Below are 20,192 nucleotides of genomic sequence, written 5' to 3' on the forward strand. Positions count from 1 at the left end.
TGTCATTGCAATAAAGTATGTATGTACAAGTACAGAGACAGCGAAATGTAATTTGGCATATAACCAGATAGTGGCATAGTGCAGACACGATAATGTAGACAGATTCTTCAAAGTAGCCACCTTTAGCTTTGATGACAGCTTTGCACACTCTTAGCATTCTCTCAATCAGCTTGTGTGTGTGTGTGTGTGTGTGTGTGTGTGTGTGTGTGTGTGTGTGTGTGTGTGTGTGTGTGTGTGTGTGTGTGTCAGTGGAAAAGGAAACTGAACACCGCCCAGCATTCTCTTCTCTAGAATATATGGGAGAAAACCACAAACAAAGCAAAAGGTAGCTGCTTTGAAGAATCTATATATAAAACATATTCTGGTGTGTTTAACACTTTTTTGTTTAACTACATAATTCCATATGTGACACCGTTTGATGAAAATGACCTCATGTCGGATATTGTGAAACCTCGCAATCGAGCTAAACAAGTCGTGTTGTGAAAAAATGTGTTTCCCGGTTTTTGGCATCTAGACGAAAGCGATGATGTGATGAAGAACTCACTCGATATCATAACCAACTGTTGTATATTCACTAAATACCTAGAGTTAGTTAGCAAACTTGGGGGGGGGGGGGGGTAGTATTCTTATTTATTTGTGTATTTATTTTTGAGTGGGCGTGTCGCTTTCGGTACTCCGACATCCCACACACTCATAAATAGCCATGTGCGTGCGTGTGTCTGTTTGTTGACAAGAGTGCTGCCATCAAGGACTATCCACAGAGAAAGTTTTATCGATCAACATACTAGGGATGCACGATAGGCCTATGCATTTTTTCCAACCGATACCGATAACCGATGTTTACCCGCTTCTCGTGGCTGATAACCGATATGAGAACAGATATAATATATAACAAGCATAACCAAAAAATCGCTATTATGGCGATGTGCTGTGCCTATGCTGTTCCTCAGTCGGTTCAGGTTAAAGAAAAGATGACCAGCAGCTCAAGGCAGTATACTTTACTTTAATTTAATTAATTGATTAATGTTAAAGGAAACATATTATGAATATATATATTTAAAAAAAATAAATAGTCTTTCTTTCCCTAAGAAAGAACCCATTAAGGTTTGACATGGCATTCTCTCTCTCTCTTTCTCTCTCTCTCTCTCTCTCTCTCTCTCTCTCTCTCTCTCTCTCTCTCTCTCTCTCTCTCTCTCTCTCTCTCTCTCTGCTGAGGGACCACTTTCTATTCAAGTATAGCCTACTCCTAAGTTTTTTCTGTTTAGTTCATGTGCTTTATGCCAATAACATACTCCATTGGGATACGTGTGTTTCTGGTCATAGGTTCTGGTTGGTGTAGTTGTAGCTTATCATTTTTGGTGTAGGTAGGGGCCCGAACAATGACTCAAGCCCAGGGGCCCCCACCCCCCCAAGTCCAGCCCTGGCTGTGTGTACAAGTTTCTATGTTTCTTGCCGACACGACATAGCTTAACGTGTTAGTTTATTAACTAGTGTACTGAGTTACATGCTAAGCTGTGTCAGTGTTAACTAGTGTACTGAGTTGCTAAGCTGTGTCAGTGTTTACTAGGGTAGTCACATAGGTGTTAGCTCGTTAGCTAGCTAGCTAGCTTTGTTAGAAGATTGTTTGTGTGTTTGTTTTTGTTAGCTGACTTAGCAGTTTTGTTTGTTGTGTGTGTGTGTGTGTGTGTGTGTGTGTGTGTGTGTATGTGTCAGTGTTTACTACGCTTGCCAGACTTGCAGACTTTTCATCAAACCCTGTCACATATGTGTTCTTTCATAGTTTTGATGTCTGCAATGTAGAAAATAATATATAAATAAAGAATAACCATTGAATGAGAATGGGTGTCCAAACCATTGACTGGTACTGTACATGAGATGAATATCAATATGATACGTACAGTTATGATATGATATGTACAGTACGATATGTACAGAACAAGGGAATATGTCTTGAGGTGAGTTACATATATGTAAGAAGATACTGTACAGGCATGGTGTAGGCATCAAAGGAGGCTGGTGGAGCTAGACACCAGAGGACAGGTTCATTGATACCATTACTCATTCCATTCCATTACTCAGTGTTACGGTCAGATAGGGAACCCAAGCGCAGACACAGACCAGAGACAGATTAAAGTAAAATAAAATATATTTATTTTAAGGAGTAGGCAGAGAATGGTCGTAGGGCAAGCGGGGGGTCAGGCAGGGGGAGTAGTCGGCAGGCAGGCAGGGGGTAGGCAGGAGGGGTTGTCAGCAGGCAGGCAGGGGCTTAGGCAGGAGGAGTAGTCGTTAGGCAGGCAGGGGTCAGGCCGGTAGGGCAGGAGGGCAGGCAGGCAGGTAGGGCAGGTAGCAGGAGTCCGGTAGGGGTACTGGGGGTAAAGGCAAAACAGGGGTAAGTAGGAGGCAGGTACAGGCAGGGTAGTAATTAGGTAGGGGAGCTGGAAGCGTATCATACGGTAAGCTGAAGCTACGATCTGGCAGTGAAGTGAAGGCTGGACCGGGTCTTTATGCAGGGCTAACGATGTGCTAATTGTGAACAGCCGGACAAACGCACACCTGAAGCCACTCCTGCCAATTAGAGGGAGAGAGAGAGAGAGAGGGAGAGAGGGAAAAGAGAGAGAGAGGCACTGCCCACTACCTAGAGGTAGAGGGCGTGACACTCATTCCATTCCATGCATCACAATGAGCCCGTCCTACGATTTCTACCTCCGCCATACTGCCGTATGCTAATAAGCCCCTCATATATAATACCAGAGATCGGTGTCACCTCTCAGAAACGGTAGCAGTGCCATACATTATTCGAATTAATGGTTGCTTTTAATGTGCACCATGACAGTCTAGTCCGCTTGTGGCCCTGAATATACTGTATACTATGTTGAACATTGCATACTGCACGTTGCATCTATCCATCAATCTGCGTGCATGCGTGCGTAATGGTACTGGGCCGGAGGTCTTATTAAGGGCTTATTGAGATGGCCCCCATCGTTAATCGAGAATCGATACAAGGTTGCTTTCTTTGCTGATTTTATTCTATTGATCAATTATCTATGCAACTGGATTGTGTGATGCTGCTTTTTTTTTCTGCCTTATTGTATTGATAAATTATGTTTATGTTGTTTTTCTTTTAATCTGTTCCTTTTTCTTTTGCTCTGTATTGTACAGCACTTTGAGCTGCATTCGTATATATGAAAGCTGCTATATAAATAAAGTATTATTATTATAGTATTATTATTACAACTGAATAACAGTCCATGTACACAATCATGCAAAAATCATGCCTGACCAGGTGATAGGCTAGCGTGTAGCCCTACCATACCTGACCAGGTGATAGGCTAGCGTGTAGCCCTACCGTACCTGACCAGGTGATAGGCTAGCGTGTAGCCCTACCGTACCTGACCAGGTGATAGGCTAGCGTGTAGCCCTACCCTACCTGACCAGGTGATAGGCTAGCGTGTAGCCCTACCGTACCTGACCAGGTGATAGGCTAGCGTGTAGCCCAACCTACCTGACCAGCTTCAGTGATCCATGTCGGTGTGAATAGCCACATTGCCTCAGAACTGAAAACCAGCCTTGTGGCCTGTGTGGGGGAGCTAGGTTCGAAACCTGATGCTCATATAACATAGAATTACGAAAGGCTCCCTACTCGCTAAGGACACACACACACACACACACGCACGCACACACACTTAAGATTGGAGAAGTGGGCCACAGAAGTGCCCAGAGACAAGAAATACTCGAAACATCAATATGCACCTCCCCAGTGTCCACCATCACCATCATCACCACCAGCATAGAAGAGATCATTCAGAATACTGTACATACATGTATCTGTAGGGACACACTTTGTACATATACAGTACATGCAGGACCCAAAGTACAAGCCCTTGGCCTGAGCATAGATTACTTTTTCCTCCTATGACTGATGGATAGATGATTCACTTACTTAGTCAAATGTATTTCTTGTAAGTCAGTTTGGACAAAGGCGTCTGCTAAATGGAAAAAATATAAAATGCAACTTAGGTAGGTACTTTATTGAAATGAACAGCAGCTCACAAACAGCAACAACAAAATAAAGGACAATAGAGCAGTCCAGTATGATTTAACATCCCCTAGCCTGACTCTGATCACCCCCATGGAGCCAGCTGGAGGAGGAATTGTACAGTCTTCTTGCAACAGGCAGAAAATATCTCCTATAGAGCTCCTTAGTGCAGCGTGGTTGTTATAGTCTGTTGCTAAAGGAGCTTCACTGCTCTGCCACAGTGTCATGTAGGGGATGGGAGGGATTGTCCATGTGGCCAGGAGTTTGTTTGGTATACTGAACATGTGACGGACAGTGTTCAAACCCAGGTCTCCCTCATGGAAGACCCAAGCATCTACTATTAGGCCAAGAGGACATCCTCAAGGTCCAACGGCGACACTTGAGTTTCATATGGCCCGTGCAGGGCTACCTTATCACAAGAGCATGATTCCAAGTGTGTGTGTGTGTGTGTGTGTGTGTGTCTGTCTGTCTGTCTGTCTGTCTGTCCCTGTGTGTGTGTGCGTGTGCGTGCGTGCATGTGTGTGTCTGTCCCTGTGTGTGTGTGTGTGTGTGTGTGTGAGAGAGAGAGAGAGAGAGAGAGAGAGAGAGAGAGAGAGAGAGAGAGAGAGTGTGCGTGTGTGTGTGTGTGTGTGTGTGTGTCTTACAGGTTGTGTTGGTCTCCAGGCCAGAAGACACCCTCGTAGAATGTGTGTGTGTGTCCTCCACTACATACAAACTCATACTGTACTCATACACACAGTACTGGAGTACTTAACATCACAGAGCGGGAGAGTGGATTAGCCTACTCTACTCTGCAGTGGTTGTTAATCTTTCTATTCATGTGGGTTTACAGTAAGACTACACAGCACATTTCAATGGGCTCAGTCAAAAGCATCTGGGACAAAATACCTGCAGTGAATGCGGCCATACTAACAGTATCACACATAGGCCTACTACGGTATCAGTGTGTGAGAACCGGCATTTTGTTTCATTAAGCCCAGTGTAAGATTATGGTAAGTTCATCAACTTTCTCTTCAGTTTTAGACAAAATGGTAGGTAGGCTATACTCCTGACTGGGATACAACCATTGGTACGGTCAGTTCTAGAAGTGAGGTCAGTTCTGTTGCCAGGGATAAGTGAGATTAGTTCTGTTGCCAAGACTACGTGTGGGTCAGCCTGTTCGATAGCAACAGAACCATCAATAGAGGGAAGTCAATTGTTGTGGTCATCATCAGTCCTCTATTCAATGTGTTGTCAGAGATAATTGCCCCTTTTCGTAAATGGTGTCACTCTAATTGAAGTGACGCCAAAAAAAGCCACTGTTCTTTGTTCACTCACCCAACACACACACACCTTCTGCATTTCCCCCTCATGTTTTCCTCTCTACAGTAAGCCAGCCCACCACTCCCAGGACTCTATTTTAACTGTGCCAAACTCCCTGTTGTAGAACCCTTTGGCTGTCTCTGTTGGAGAACCTTTTGGTTTTCCCTGTTGGAGAACCCTTTGAAAACACTTTTGTTATGGCTCCAATAGTAGAACCGGTTTGGGTGGGTTCTACTGGGCATTGAACCGAAATGGGTTGAATCGATGTCACTCTTTCTCAGGTCCTCATCTGTTCTTTCCTGTCCTCTTCTCTGTCCTTCCTGCAGGGGTCCTGTCCTCCATGGGGAACGGCTACGTCCTTTACATGACCGTCAAACGCAAGACCAAGCTGAAGCCCCCTGAGCTCATGACTGTCAACTTAGCCATCTTCGACTTTGGCATATCAGGTACAGTAGTGACACACACACACACACACACACACACACACACACACACACATGCACATACTCAAACACACACACACACACACACACACACACACACACACACACATGCACATACTCAAACACACACACACACACACATGCGCGCACACACACACTCAAACACACACACACACACACACACACACACACACACATGCTCTCTGCATTGTTGAAACATGGGAAGGGGTTGTAGGCAGTTGAAGATGATTGAGTAAATGTCAAGGAGATTCACTCAGCAAACGCTCAGCCTTGCTCTCAAGTAACATCGATTAAAGCACAACCAGAGACTGGGTTAGCATCTGTTTCAACTCACATACCTGATTATAATATAGCCTGACACCGTAATATACACTACTGAAGATAGGGTTCATTAATGTACCGTAACCTTACACTTAACTGCTGGTGGAACGAGCTGCCCACTGCTGGGCAAATTCAATTCAGTTATAGCACTAGCACAGGTTGTGACCACCCAATATCCCCATGGCTGTAAGTAGCGTACTCAAAAGAATGAACCATGCACTATTAAGTGGTATGTTTGGAATGTGTTAAATTTAATCAATATTTATATTTATATCCATTGTGTATTCATTATAACGTAGCCTAGAAAGGTGGTGGAATACTACCCAGGGTCACTTTACAGAAAACTGCCTTCCAAGAGAATCCTATTGATGTTTTGAGAACACATCTTAACAGCTGTAGACTCAGTGTCTCCAGCTAGCACTAGGCCTTGTCTAAGGCCTAGGCTACACGGCGCCGGATTTGGCTGAAACGCTGATGATCTGATACCGTTTGCACCTACACTCTGCCGAATTCATGAGCTGAGACAGTGACAAGACGATAACGCTGGGAGGGTGTTTCCGTATCGTTTTTGGAGTCGTGTGGTCGGCGATTGGGTGCGTTTTTCGATAACGATGACACAGACACCTACAAATGTATTGTGGTTTATTTAATACTGTTCAAACACTGTTTAACACTGTTGTAAAATTATGAAAGCGGCAAGTAACAAGTGTGCGCATCAAAGGTCTAGGCCAGGGGTCGGCAATTAAGTTTGGCTTCGGGCCCCCAAAAAATTAGCCACTAGATGGCGGGCCCGAACCTAATCAAAGGCTAATTTAAGTAATTGATTGTTTAAAAATGTGACACGTTCTAATGCTTTGACTTTTCTTTCGAGATATGTACACATCGCTAGTCAACTAACACAGCTTGTTTTGTGAGCCTGCTAACAATGTAAAGTAGTGTTCTAGTTAACTAGGTAGCAGTCCAATCCATTACGTTGCAGTATTTTGGCTTGACTAGCGAGTTTGTGTTGGGATTCTCAACAACGTTGAAACGTAGTTTCACCCTTTTCCATATTTTTAAATAATAAATGTGTGGACTGACGATGTAGCGCAGCCTAACTTATTCTAATAATTATTTAACATACTTTTATTCTGATAATTATTCCCCCCTCCTCCCAGACAAGGTCACATTATTATTGGATTGGTTGTTTGCGTTCACACAACGACAAACATGTGATACATGTTCCAGTTTTATTCTTTGAACAACAGAATAGCAAACTTAAATTACACACATTAATAACGTATGCATGCCATGTCTTGGATGAAGATGTAATGTAAGTGGAGAGGAGATTGATTGGGACCGTGGGAGTTTTCATTACTAACGAATAAATGAAAATGAATTAAACAGATGACCCAACCATTCAACGCAAGACTTGTGCTATAAATAGACTACACTTGATGAACCAGTGCTGTGATATTATTGATCGTCTTAGCAACGTCTTAGCAAGAGGCACTTCAACAATTATCATAAAGTTTATTCTGCATCAGCTCTTTTTATACAACCTATATTTACATAGATTAATAATGTATACATGCTGTTATGAGTAGTTATCAAGTTTGGACCCAGGTGCAGTGCAGAACAGAAGAGACGAGATGGAAGAGTAGAATTCAAAAATAAAGGCACTCTTTATTTGAGTAAGCGGGGATAACTAACTGCACAATAAACGATGAAACAAAAGGAAGCAGGAAGATTTCTGCTTCCTGCTTCTGAGTAGAGTAGATGTGCTTCTCCCTCGCTCCTCCATGCCTGCTATCTGTCAAAGTTGTGTGGATCTTTGAAAGAGAGTAGACTTATTGGAATATACTCTCCAGAGGCGACTCTCCGCACTCGAGAATCGCTACGCTAATGATTCTCCACCCACGCAAGCCTTTGAAGAGGATTTAAATCAAAATTCACACTTCCCAAAGCTAATGAGGCAGGTGACAGCTGCAAAATTCACTGGACAGATTAATTATCCCCCGGCGAAACTACTGAAAAGCAGCCAACTGAAGTCCTCGTTAGCACCGTTAGCATCATTAGCAACAGATAGGTCTGAGTCATGGGCTTGCATGACTAAACAGAGCCGAGATCGGAGTCTGAGACACCGGCCCACGGAGCAGCGAGCTGGCATGACTCCCAAGGCCCGAGATAAGAACATCAGTGTCACGCCAAGATTTCCCAGGCCTGGGAATCACGTGACTCCCCGGCCCCCCCCGGTGACTCCCCAGCCCGCAGGCACGAGCTCAAGGTCACTCCCTCCTTCTTCTACTTCTCTGTGTGATATGCAGCGGATGAAACAGACCTCACCTCCAAAAGATACTTTGTTGATTGGAGACTCGGCGATCAGGAACGTAAGAGGTAAAAAATTACATATCCACTGTCTTCCTAACCTAACGGTCTCAGAAATAACAAAATATTTGGAAGAGACACTGTCTAAAAATCCAAATATAAAGCGTCTTGTATTACATGTGGGACAAACCGATTCACGTAAAATGGTCTCAGTAGACTTGAGACGTGATTTCATGGAACTTTTCAATAGACTTGACAAGCTTAAGATTGAGACATTCATCTGTGGACTGCTACCCACTGTTGACAGAGGTAACCTCGAATTCAGCCGGCTCCTAAGCCTTAACACGTGGCTCTCTGGTGCGTGCAAACTTAAAGGGCTGAAATTTATTGACCACTGGAACATATTCTGGAGGCAGAGAGACCTATTCAAAAGAGATGGTCTCCACTTAAACAGATCAGGAGAATACCATTTAATGAACAACATACTCTTCAACCTCATAAACTCTGCTCCCCCTTCCCTCGATGCTCTTGAACCAACTGAAAGGCCTACAACGCAGGATTCTTCAGACTCAGCATAGGCAGCTGAATTGCTCACATTGGATAAACCCCCCGGATGACATCCATAATCAGTTGATGCTCTAATAGTCCCTGCTTCCATAGAGTTGATACCATTGACATTCCTGATATGAAGCTGGGACTCTCAATTCTTGCCATCCCTGTTCATATCAGTAACAGAACAGTTAATTGCAAGTCAATGAATAACAAAACAAAAGGGGAGAGGGCTTAATCTCCCAAAATGCTGTCAATTAGAACAAAGCAAGGCAATTAACTTACAACAGTCTTTCAATACTTAGATTCCATGCAGGCGAGGAACAATAACGTCTAGCGAACAACCGACAAAGAGGGAAGACACAGAGAGATATAAATAGCCTAAGACAAAGCATTCACACCAGTTAACAATCACATTAATTAGGACAGACAAAAATACATACATACATTTGGGGATGCCAAAGGGTCGCTCGTCCAATATTATTCCAAGAACCCCCAAACCTTACACATGCCATATCTTGGATGCAGACGTAAGTAATAATAATGCATTTTATATATGGGCGCCTTTCAAAGCACTCAAGGACACCTTACAAAGCATAATTAAAAGCAATCAACAGATCAAGTTCAAACAGTGATTCAAACAAACAAAAACAAAACAAAACAAGACAAAACAAAAGACTTAAAAACAACAATCAGTTGAAAATACACCAGTTTAAAAAGGTGGGTTTTCAGGCAGGATTTGAAGGTGGAGAGAGAGTCAATGTTGCAGATGTCTTGTGGAAGAGAGTTCCAGAGACGAGGGGCAGAGTGGCTGAAGGCTCTAGAGTGGCTCAGGCGGGCAGAAGGTATAGTGAGTTGAAAGGCAGCGGAGGATCGGAAAGTGCGAGAGGGAGTGAAGGAGTTCAGAGAGATATGGAGGTGCAAGATTGTGAAGGGCCTTGAAAGTGAGGAGCAGAATTTTGAAATCGATGCAGTATTTAACGGGAAGCCAATGGAGTTGTTGAAGAACCGGAGTGATATGATCTATGGAAGGAGTTCTGGCAATGATACGGGCGGCTGAATTTTGGACCAGTTGGAGCTTACGCAGAGATTTGTGAGGAAGACCAGAGAGGATGGAGTTGCAATAATCAATACAGGATGTAACAAGGGCGTGGACGAGAATAGCGGGGCTGTTGAGTGTGAGTGACGTGCGGAGATGGTTAATATTGCGGAGGTGGAAGTAGGCAGACCGAGTAATGTTGTTGATGTGAGCTTCAAAAGATAGGGTGCTGTCGAAGATGACACCCAGACTCTTAACTTGGGGGGACTGTGTTGTCAATGGTAAGGAGGAATTTGTCAGTTTTGGCCAGAGTGGATTTGGAGCCAAGTAGAAGAACCTCAATTTTATCACTGTTTAGTTTGAGAAAGTTGGATGAGAACCAGGATTTGATTTCCAGTAAGCAGTCGGAAAGGGAAGTGGGGGGGGGGGGGGGAGTGGAAGTGGGTTTGGTGGAAAGATAGAGCTGGGTGTCATCCGCATAACAGTGAAATTGGATACCGTATTTTCTGAATATGTGGCCGAGAGGTAGGAGGTAGATGATAAATAAGAGGGGGCCCAAGACAGAGCCCTGAGGAACACCAGTGAAGACGGGAAGGGACTGTGATTTTAAGTGTTTGAGTTGGACAAAGTGAGTACGGCCGGAGAGATAAGATCTGAACCAGGTGAGGGATGTGCCAGTGATACCAATGGAGGCTAATCTGTCAAGGAGGATGTGATGTTAGATGGTGTCAAAGGCTGCAGTCAGATCAAGGAGGATGAGTATGGATAAGAGCCCAGAGTCAGCTGCCACCAGGAGATCGTTTGTGATTTTGACCATGGCTGTCTCTGTACTGTGTGAGGAGCGGAAACCAGACTGAAATTGTTCAAAAAGATTATTGTTGTTCAGATGGGTGTGGACCTGGGCTGCGACTGTTTTTTCTAGTATCTTGGAGGGAAATGGTAAGTTAGAGATTGACAAATAACAAGTGTACAACAATATTAACAGGACACAGAAAGACAGGCTTTTGGGGTTAGCCAAAAGCCTGTCTATACAGGACAGCTTTTAGCTGTTTTTTAAAAGCTTCGACCGAGACCGCTGATCTAAGATCGAAGGGAAGAGCATTCCATAGTTTGGGAGCCACGGTTTGGAATGCTAGATCACCCTTGGTTTTTAATCTGGCACGGGGGACAACCAACAAACCCTGGTCACAGGACCCGAGAGACCTACTGGGGCTGTAAGGACGCAGTAGGTCACAGATGTATGCAGGTGCCTGACCATGAAGGGCTCTATAGAGCTTACAGAGCTTTTCAGAACCATCGTCATGGCCATCAGTTGTTTGTAAGAGAATATTTATGTTTTCCAAGTTCCCATCAAGGGTATGACCATGAATGTGAACAGATAAAATAGAACACCAGGGGAGGCTGGTGAAGGTAGAACACCAGGGGAGGCTGGGGGAGGTAGAATACCAGGGGAGGCTGGTGGTGGTAGAACGCCAGGGGAGGCTGGTTGAGATAGAACACCAGGGGAGGCTGATGGAGGTAGAACACCAGGGGAGACCGGCAGAGGTAGAAATCGGCGGACGGGCTCATTGTAATGCTGAAGAGACCCAGTCTCTCCTCTCTCCCAAATCTGTTTCACTGTGTCAACTTGTTGAGTTGTTGGATGTCAGAGAGAAGGACCTGTATTCTACCTGTTTGTAATAAACGTTATATCCTGAAGAAACTAACTCAACCTGTGTTTGAAGTTCATCATTAGAACAAGGAGATAATATTGTGTGAGTGGAGGGTTGCTATGTTACATCGAAAGGTTGAAATGAAACGCAACAACGAGAGGAAGATCTTCAATCAGTAGTTTTATTCTTGAATACCAATAACCGAAAAACGATCAGATCCACCAAATGGGTCTCCTTTATTGAATTGACATTCAATGACAGTGCCCTACCCCACAGTTGGTTTCTTCAGGATAGGTAGAATACAGGTCCTTTACAGCATATATATATATATATATATATATATATATATATATATATATATATATATATATATATACCAGGGGATATATATATATATATATAAGTTTGAATTCAACTGTCATTATGTATGCCCTTTCATTAGATGCCATTTAGACATAAACAGGCAACAGTTTGTCTTAATGATGTTACTATTTGGGTAAAAAAAATATATACAGTGCCATTTGGACTTCATAACTTGTGAAAAATAAATTGTTGATTTATCTATATTTTAATGTTCTATTATATAAAGGACATATCTAGCTTGCTGAAAAACATAGTGGTCGAGCTCAGGCACCTACATTTTATTTTATTTAGAATACCCTCTGTAGTTGAATAGGGCGAGTGTCTCCAGAACAGAGTGGACACATAACAGGGTGGACACTAACAGGGTGGACATTTTGGAATGGAATGGAATGGAATGGACTTTATTTGTCATTGCTACAGTACAGGTACCAAACAACGAAATTTAGGAGGGGTGGCTCCCCTGGTGTTAGGAAAGGAAAAAAAAAAAAAAAAAAGCATAAATGCATAAAATCACAAGAAGGTAAGGAGCTGGTTTACATCAATAAAGGCTATGTACACAATCCACTGTACTATACTGCACAGATAGTCAACTAGGGTTGTCATATTGCACAAAGAGTATTTTTTCACATTATTTTAAAGTGTCACAGTTTACAGGCTTGAAAATGTACATGTTTGTGCCTCAGCACTAGCTGCCATACAATTCGTCCGGACTGTCCTGGGCCCAGAACTTAGGCCTTTTCTGTGTTCAGGGCCTTGACGGCCCTGTGGTAGAAGCAGTCCTTCAGTCTGTTTGTCTTAGCGGCCGGGGTCCTGTACCTCCTGTTCGAGGGCAGCTTGACAAAGTGTACGTGCCCAGGGTGGGTCGGGTCCCTGGAGATCTTGGAGGCCCTCCTGAGACAGCGTGTGTTGTACAGCTCCTCCAGAGAGGGGAGGGGGGCGCCGGTGAGTTAAAGTTAGCCTTTAGCCTGCCTGTGTTAGCATAATGCCTAGAATGACCATGAATACTTGATGAGGAATCTAATTTGCACTAAATACTTTTTTTGAAATTATTCAATTTGATTGATCTCCTCAATATTTAGGCATAACAGAGTGGACACGTTATGGTCAACCACATTAAACTCACTGGATAAAAACATAAAAATCAGATGGTAAAAGAGGTAGAAAATCACACAGCTTACCCCATTTGAAATCCCCTCCACTGATGTGATGTCACTTAATGAGAGTGATGTGATTGAGAAATATGATTTTCTTTTAAAAGGGACATTAACACAGCATAACAGGGTGGACAGTGATCGCAGGGACAAGCAATATTGTAAGCAAAACCTTAATTTTTGGTACAAAATAAAATAAAATAATATAAAAACTATATTTGATTTCAATAGATATTGATCAGGAAAACGAAATAATAATAACATATTTGGAAATGTATATGTTTTTAATAGTTATTTTTGGGATTGAAGTTGAATGAACAACACTGGGGACATCCCAAATCCCATGCAAAATCAAATTTACATCTTTAACCAAAGCTTTTAAAATGTAGAAAACAACAACTTAGAAGCCCATATCATTATATTCATAATAAATAACAATTGACTATACATGAAAAACCTAATGGAATTAGTATTTGTCCACATTTAGACAAAATACAACATGATTTAGTACTGGGGACGGAAAAGGCACCGTATAAAAAAAAGGACCCATTTAGCTATGGTTTATACTACATGAGGATTTATTTATTTATGAAATTGTACATCAAGGTTTACTCTGTGATCAGTCCTCTATCGCCACCGTGTGGATCAACAAAAGAACCACACCACCTTTACACTGCTGTAATGCTACTCTACCTGGTCTGCTCCTTATCCTGAGGAAGGCTTTTACAGCCCAAACATGATACATGACAACATGATTTTTAAACAATAAAAACATGTTTTTGAGAAACACCCTTGTCATCCAAGAGTAGCTGGATGGATCTCTCTCCTCTCTGGTGTCTTATTGAAGCACTGGGACTGGGAGGTAGCATTGTGTTTACTACTCAACTTCACTGGTCGTTACATTATGGTGATAGATTGGACCTCCTGTTGGGGGCCACGCATCTTGCACACAACCATCGTCACGAGTGAATAAATTCACCCATGTTCGGAGAAGGCTGTTCCTCAGATAACCAGTCTGACCAGTAGTGAGTCGACTCTTTGTATCTATTTCTGTCTCTCTGCATCTTGGAAATATCCATCAGATATCGGAGGAACGCAACCCGTGGTCACATGAGGATCAGGACGTACAGCGGCCATTTTGTTCCAGGATTTACCCCTTTTTTTTAACAAGAAGCTTTTCATTACGGATGAGATTTGGGAGAGAGGAGAGACTGGGTCTCTTCAGCAGTGTTGCCACAGTTACTTTGAAAAAGTATTCTGATTACTGATTACTGATTACTCCTTTAAAAAGTAATCTAGTTACTTTACTGATTACTTGATTTAAAAAGTAACTAAGTTAGATTACTAGTTACTTTTTTAGTTACTATTGGCAGCTGCCTAGGCACCCGACCCCCCCCCCCCCCCCGCAACATAAAAATGAAAACTGGTTTTGCCAAAACTCACTTTATTTTAACAGTAACTTAAATTACATAATTAAACTTTAAACAATAACTTAAAACAACAAAATAAAGAGTCTTTCTTTGCCTCACCCAACATAAATACTTGTTTTTAAACAATAAAATAAATATAATCTTTATTTAACACAGTAACTAGCAAGGAGTGGTTTCACAAAACCTAAAACCTACCCTGACCATTCAGATATGATCCTAATATAATCCTAATCCTAAACTGGGTGAGTCTGAGTTTATCAATGAAGAGTGAACTCAGCTGTCAAGACTGGAAGGAGGCCATGAACACGCTATGGAGGCCATGAACACGCTATGGAGGCCATGAACACGCTATGGAGGCCATGAACACACTATGAGTGAAACAGTGGAAAGGGGCGAGTAAACCAGTGGTTGTATCTCATTAACAGAAGCTTCTCAAACCTCTTGTCAGAAAGTCTGTTCCTTCTAGGCGTGAGCACCAAACCTCCCAGACTAAAGAGCCGCTCTACAGGAGCGCTAGATGGGGTTGGAGTGTTATACTTCAAGAAAATGTTCTTAATGTTTGGATACTGATTCAGAATCTGAAGCTCATGCCCTGACCTCAAGTAGTCCATGACTTCCTTTTCTGCCGAGTAGGTCTCCTCTGGCTCCGCCTCAAAAGCAAAAAAGTCCATCTCGCCTTGGTTGGCAGTCGTGGTGGGTACACTGGCAGGGCTCTGTGCTGCAGGAGCAGTTTTGCGACATTCTGCTGTGAGAAGCTCCTTTACTTGCTCCCTCCTACCTTCATCTCTCAGCCATCGGAGTTTGAATTTTGGACAACTAGCAGCTGCGAGAAGGGCATCTTTGTTGTCCAGCACACTGGCAAAACGAGTCTGGATAGCCTGAAAGATATAATTTGATATGTTTATTATTATCTAGTTGTAGCCTATAAGGTCTATTATTTATACCTTTATTTACTAATTATGTATGCAATTAGTTTGTGCAACTGACAACCTACATACTGCAGTATGGTGTGACTCTGCTCCATGTTCATGAATAGTGCAATGAAAATGTATTTATTTATCTTTAAGATGGAACAACATAGCATACCTGCACTATGGCATCTGGAAGGCCTGCAGTCATCTTGGATAGGGTGTCTTTCACAGCAAGGGTCTTCTGCATCAGGACTTCAAGTGTGGGCAGTAAAGTCCCATACGGACAGTCACCTTGTAGGATATCCAGTGCTATAGTTAGAGGCTTCATGACGGTACAGTACTCATGCAGGTACTGGTACTCCTGGTCTTTGAAGCACTTCACTCCCAGCTTGTTGCACAGAGTAGTCAGCTCATTCATGGGGATTTCTGCGATTCTCTTTATGGCTTCGTAAAAGGAATTCCACCTTGTGGATGTCGGTACCAGGAGCTTTCTTTTGTTAACCTCCTCCACCGTTTCTGACGCAACGGTAGATCGGCTTGCTTTCGTCCAGAGAGCTGTGCATTTTGCTGTGCTGCTCCTATACACAGCCTTGCTCTCTGGTTTGGAAGTGATGTACTTCTCCACATCACTTGTAGAAATAAGGTTGAGGGTATGTGAAGCACACCTTTGGTGCGGGGGAAGAATCAGCTGGCCATCACTATCATCCTCAGCTGATAGGATTTCTGACACATCTAAAAAAGTGACATCATCCGTGGCCTCCTCCACCGTCTCATCATCGGACTCTGTGACAGCAGGCTGATAGACTTGAAATGCCTTGACAAAGTTAGATCCATTATCTGTCACTGTTGCTACTACTTTGTTGATTAGTCCATATGAAGAGTGAATGTTTTCGATTTCTGCACCAATAACATCATACGTGTGTCTACCGCGGATTCTCCTACACGCCAATGCAGCCTTGTTGCGGTCTAATGTGGATCTACTAATCCAGTGGAGCGTTACTCCCATATAGCTCCTATTGTTAGCTGTCCAAATGTCCGCTGTAGTTGACACATAGTCGACCTCGTTCAGCGCAGCCTTCAGATGTTTTTCCATCTCTGCATACTCCTTCTCCAAGTACGAAGAAAAAGATGTTCTGTGAGGTAGCTCGGCATTGGTAGTAGTGGGGATCTTGTTAATGATGGCACGGAAAGAGGGCGAGTCAACTGTGTTTATGGGCAGCATTTCCTCTACAACATACCGCCCGACCAATTTATTCAACTCTCCCACACTTACAGGTTGTGATTTTGTAGGCCTACTGAAGTCCAGCTTTTGTTGCTTGAGCGGTGTGGGACCTCCCGCAGAAGTCGAGGCCGCGGTCTCTGGGACTTTCTCCGCGAGCTTGACTGTGCTGTGCAGAGATTCCAAATGTTTCTTTAAATTTGATGTTGTGGTTTTACCACAGGACAATATTTTCTTTCCAGCACAGAGTGTACAACGAACATTTATGTTCTTGTCATCCTTTGCTGACACAAACTCAAAATAATCCCTATATTTCCAGCTATTTAACGCATATCTCTGTTCTCGCTCCATTATACGCTTCTGTTTACACTGTGCAATCAGCGTGGTGATACACGTGAGCGATTCTGCTGCACCTCGTGTTGAAAACGTGATCACTGACGTCACTCCCCAAGACGCGAGAAAAGCAATAAATGTTTGTTTACTATCGAACATTACAAAGAAATACTGCATTTAGCCTAAGTTATGAGGTAGTAACGCAATAGTAACGCACAGTCACTCGAATAAGTAACTTTAATCAGATTACTGATTTGGAAATAGTATCGCGATAGAATACTCGTTACTGGGAAAAGTAATCAGATTAGAGTATCGCGATACTTAGTATCGCGTTACCGGCATCACTGCTCTTCAGCATTACAATGAGCCTGTCAGCCTCCCCTGTTTTATCTCAACCATCTCAACCCTGGTGTTCTACCTCCACCGGCCTCCCCTGGTGTTCTACCTCCACCGGCCTCCCCTGGTGTTCTACCTCCACCAGCCTCCCCTGGTGTTCTATTCTATTCTATCTGTTCACATTCATGGTCACACCCTTGATAGAAACTTAAACATAAACATTCTCTTACAAACAAGTGATGGCCATGACGACGGTTCTGAAAAGCTCTGTGTGGTACTGTATTCTCTGCTTTTCTGTAGCATCAGCCTGGCATGATGATAATGATGATCGCAAGACTATCACAAACTTGGAATCAGCACTCAATGTGGGTTCTGCTGGAACAGCACTTGTGCATTGTGAGGGGTTATGATTAAGATAATGGGTCAGAAAGTGGTTGGACGTTAACCATTAACAACACAGCGTGATCTGATATGGTGTGTGTGTTTTTGTTTCTGTGTCTGTGCGTCTGGGCCTGTGTCTGTGCATCTGTGTGTCTGTGCATCTGTTTGTCTGTGTGCGTGTGTGTCTGTGTTTTCTCCTCCAGTCGCCACTAAGCCATTCTTTGTGATATCCAGTCTCTCCCACCGCTGGCTGTTTGGCATGGAGGGCTGCTACCTCTACGGCTGGACCAGCTTCTTCTTCGGCTGCGGGAGCCTCATCACCCTGACTGTGGTCAGCCTGGACCGCTACCTCAAGATATGCCACCTGAGATACGGTAGGTACAAGCTCCGGTCGGCGGTTCGATCCCCGGCTCCTACTGTCCACATGTTGAGGTGTCCTCGGGCAAGACACTGAACCCCAAATCGCTCCCAATGGGAGCGGGCCGGCGCCTTGCATGGTAGCTGTGTGTGTGTGTGAATGGGTGAATGAGAGGCCATTGTAAAGAGCTTTGGATAAAGGCGCTATATAAGTGCAGTCCATTTTACCGTGGTACGGTGCAGGGCATTTCACATTAATGAAAGATCTTTATACGAATGACAACATAAAAAGAATGACATGGTTTACAAATAGGGTTTGCTATAGCGCAATTCCATGATCATTGTAATGACTCTGATGGTTGGAGATATCAGGACATACACTCACGGAACACTATAGGAACACTAAACTAATACTGGGTGGGGCCTCCCTTTGCTCTCAAAACAGCCTCAATTCTTACTGGCATTGATTCCACAAGATGTTAGAAACATTCCGTTGAGATTCTGGTCCATGATGACTGATTTTTCAGGTGCACTTTCAAGCTTTGAATGCACTTTCAAGCTGTGAATCTCCCATTCTACCACATCCCAAAGGCATTCTATTGGATTCAGATCCAGTGACTGGGAAGGCCACTGAAGAACACTGAACTCATTGTCATGTTCATGTAACCAGTTTGAGATTACTTTTGCATTGTGACATGGTGCATTATTTTGCTGGAAGTAGGAATTAGATCAGGGGTCAGCAATAGGCGGCCCGTGGGCCATTGCTGGCCCGTCACCAATAATATTTGGCCCAGCAGATTATTTTGAGAATCCACTTTTTATTTTTAATTTTTTAATTTTTTTTATAATAATATCGGACCGACAGTCCCACATATAGCGCCTATAATGTCCGAATAGAGAATCGAACTCCACCTGAATAATGCTTATTGTACTTTTATCCATGTTGAGAGTGAATGACACAGGGACAGACAATCAGGCAGCAAGGTGCACCGAAGCGCACTGACGCTGAACCCCTCAGAGTGAATCATAAGCAGGTGGACAACGCGTCACGGTGCTGAAATAGCCGACATACCGTGTGTGGTTTAAACAAAATAACACGAGCTCAGTAAGCCATTCAAACGTAATGTTTACGTATATGGGACTGCAACACACATATGAACAGTAACAACGCAAATTCTGTTTAATTTTCTGAAAAACATTGAAAACAAAATCGGCGCAAACAAAAAGCATCTCCCATCGGTCAGTATTTGCTTGATATCTGGTGATATTGACGTCACTTTAATCCACAGGCAGTTCTCAAGGTTTTTATGCATCCATCGATTCCTCTCGTGCGTCTTTATCGCATTCATTGACGAAAAGGACGACTCGCGTATAGAAAGGGAACATTGTGAGCACGGAAAATGTCTCTCACAACGGCTTTGCATTGATGAAACCAGGTAGGATGAACGTATAGTTCGCTGTCCATTCCTCTTTAAATGCCCTGTTTCCACCGTCAACTTTCCTCTTTAGACCTTTGGAGAGTGACATTATGTTTCTCTTGCTAGCAGGTTAAATGTTTGGCTAACTTCACCCGGCACGCAAACAACCAATCCAATAATAATAATGTGACCTTGTCTGGGAGGAGGGGGGAATAATTATCAGAATGAAACTATGTTACATAATTATTAGAATAAGTTAGGCTACGCTACATCGTCAGTCCACACATTTATTATTCAAAAATATGGAAAAGTGTGAAACTACGTTTCAACGTTGTTGAGAATCACAACACAAACTCGCTAATCAAGCCAAAATACTGCAACATAATGGATTGGACAGCTACCTAGTTAACTATAACACTACTTTACATTGTTAGCAGGTTCACAAAACAAGCTGTGTTAGTTGACTAGCGATGTGTACAGTCGAAAGAAAAGTCAAAGCATTAGAACGTGTCACATTTTTAAACAATCAATTACTTAAATTAGCCTTTGATTATGTTCGGGCCCGCCATCTAGTGGCTCCAAAAAAAATTGGCCCGAGGCCAAACCTAATTGCCGACCCCTGA

General features: G+C 43.2%; 1 protein-coding gene across 1 annotated transcript in view; it reads left to right on the forward strand.

Annotated features, from left to right (window-relative positions):
• The window catches only part of opn5 (opsin 5), a gene marked incomplete at both ends in the record, with an annotated part of 30,785 nt that overhangs the window by 665 nt on the left and 9,928 nt on the right, over positions 1 to 20,192 (forward strand). The window contains 2 exons of the mRNA XM_080524016.1: positions 5,665 to 5,784; positions 17,998 to 18,168. Coding sequence (XP_080380142.1) covers positions 5,665 to 5,784; positions 17,998 to 18,168 — 291 coding nt within the window. The remainder of the gene's footprint in view (positions 1 to 5,664; positions 5,785 to 17,997; positions 18,169 to 20,192) is intronic.

This window comes from Nansenia antarctica (assembly GCF_963989245.1).
Source record: "Nansenia antarctica genome assembly, chromosome: 1".
NCBI classification, from domain to species: domain Eukaryota; kingdom Metazoa; phylum Chordata; class Actinopteri; order Argentiniformes; family Microstomatidae; genus Nansenia; species Nansenia antarctica.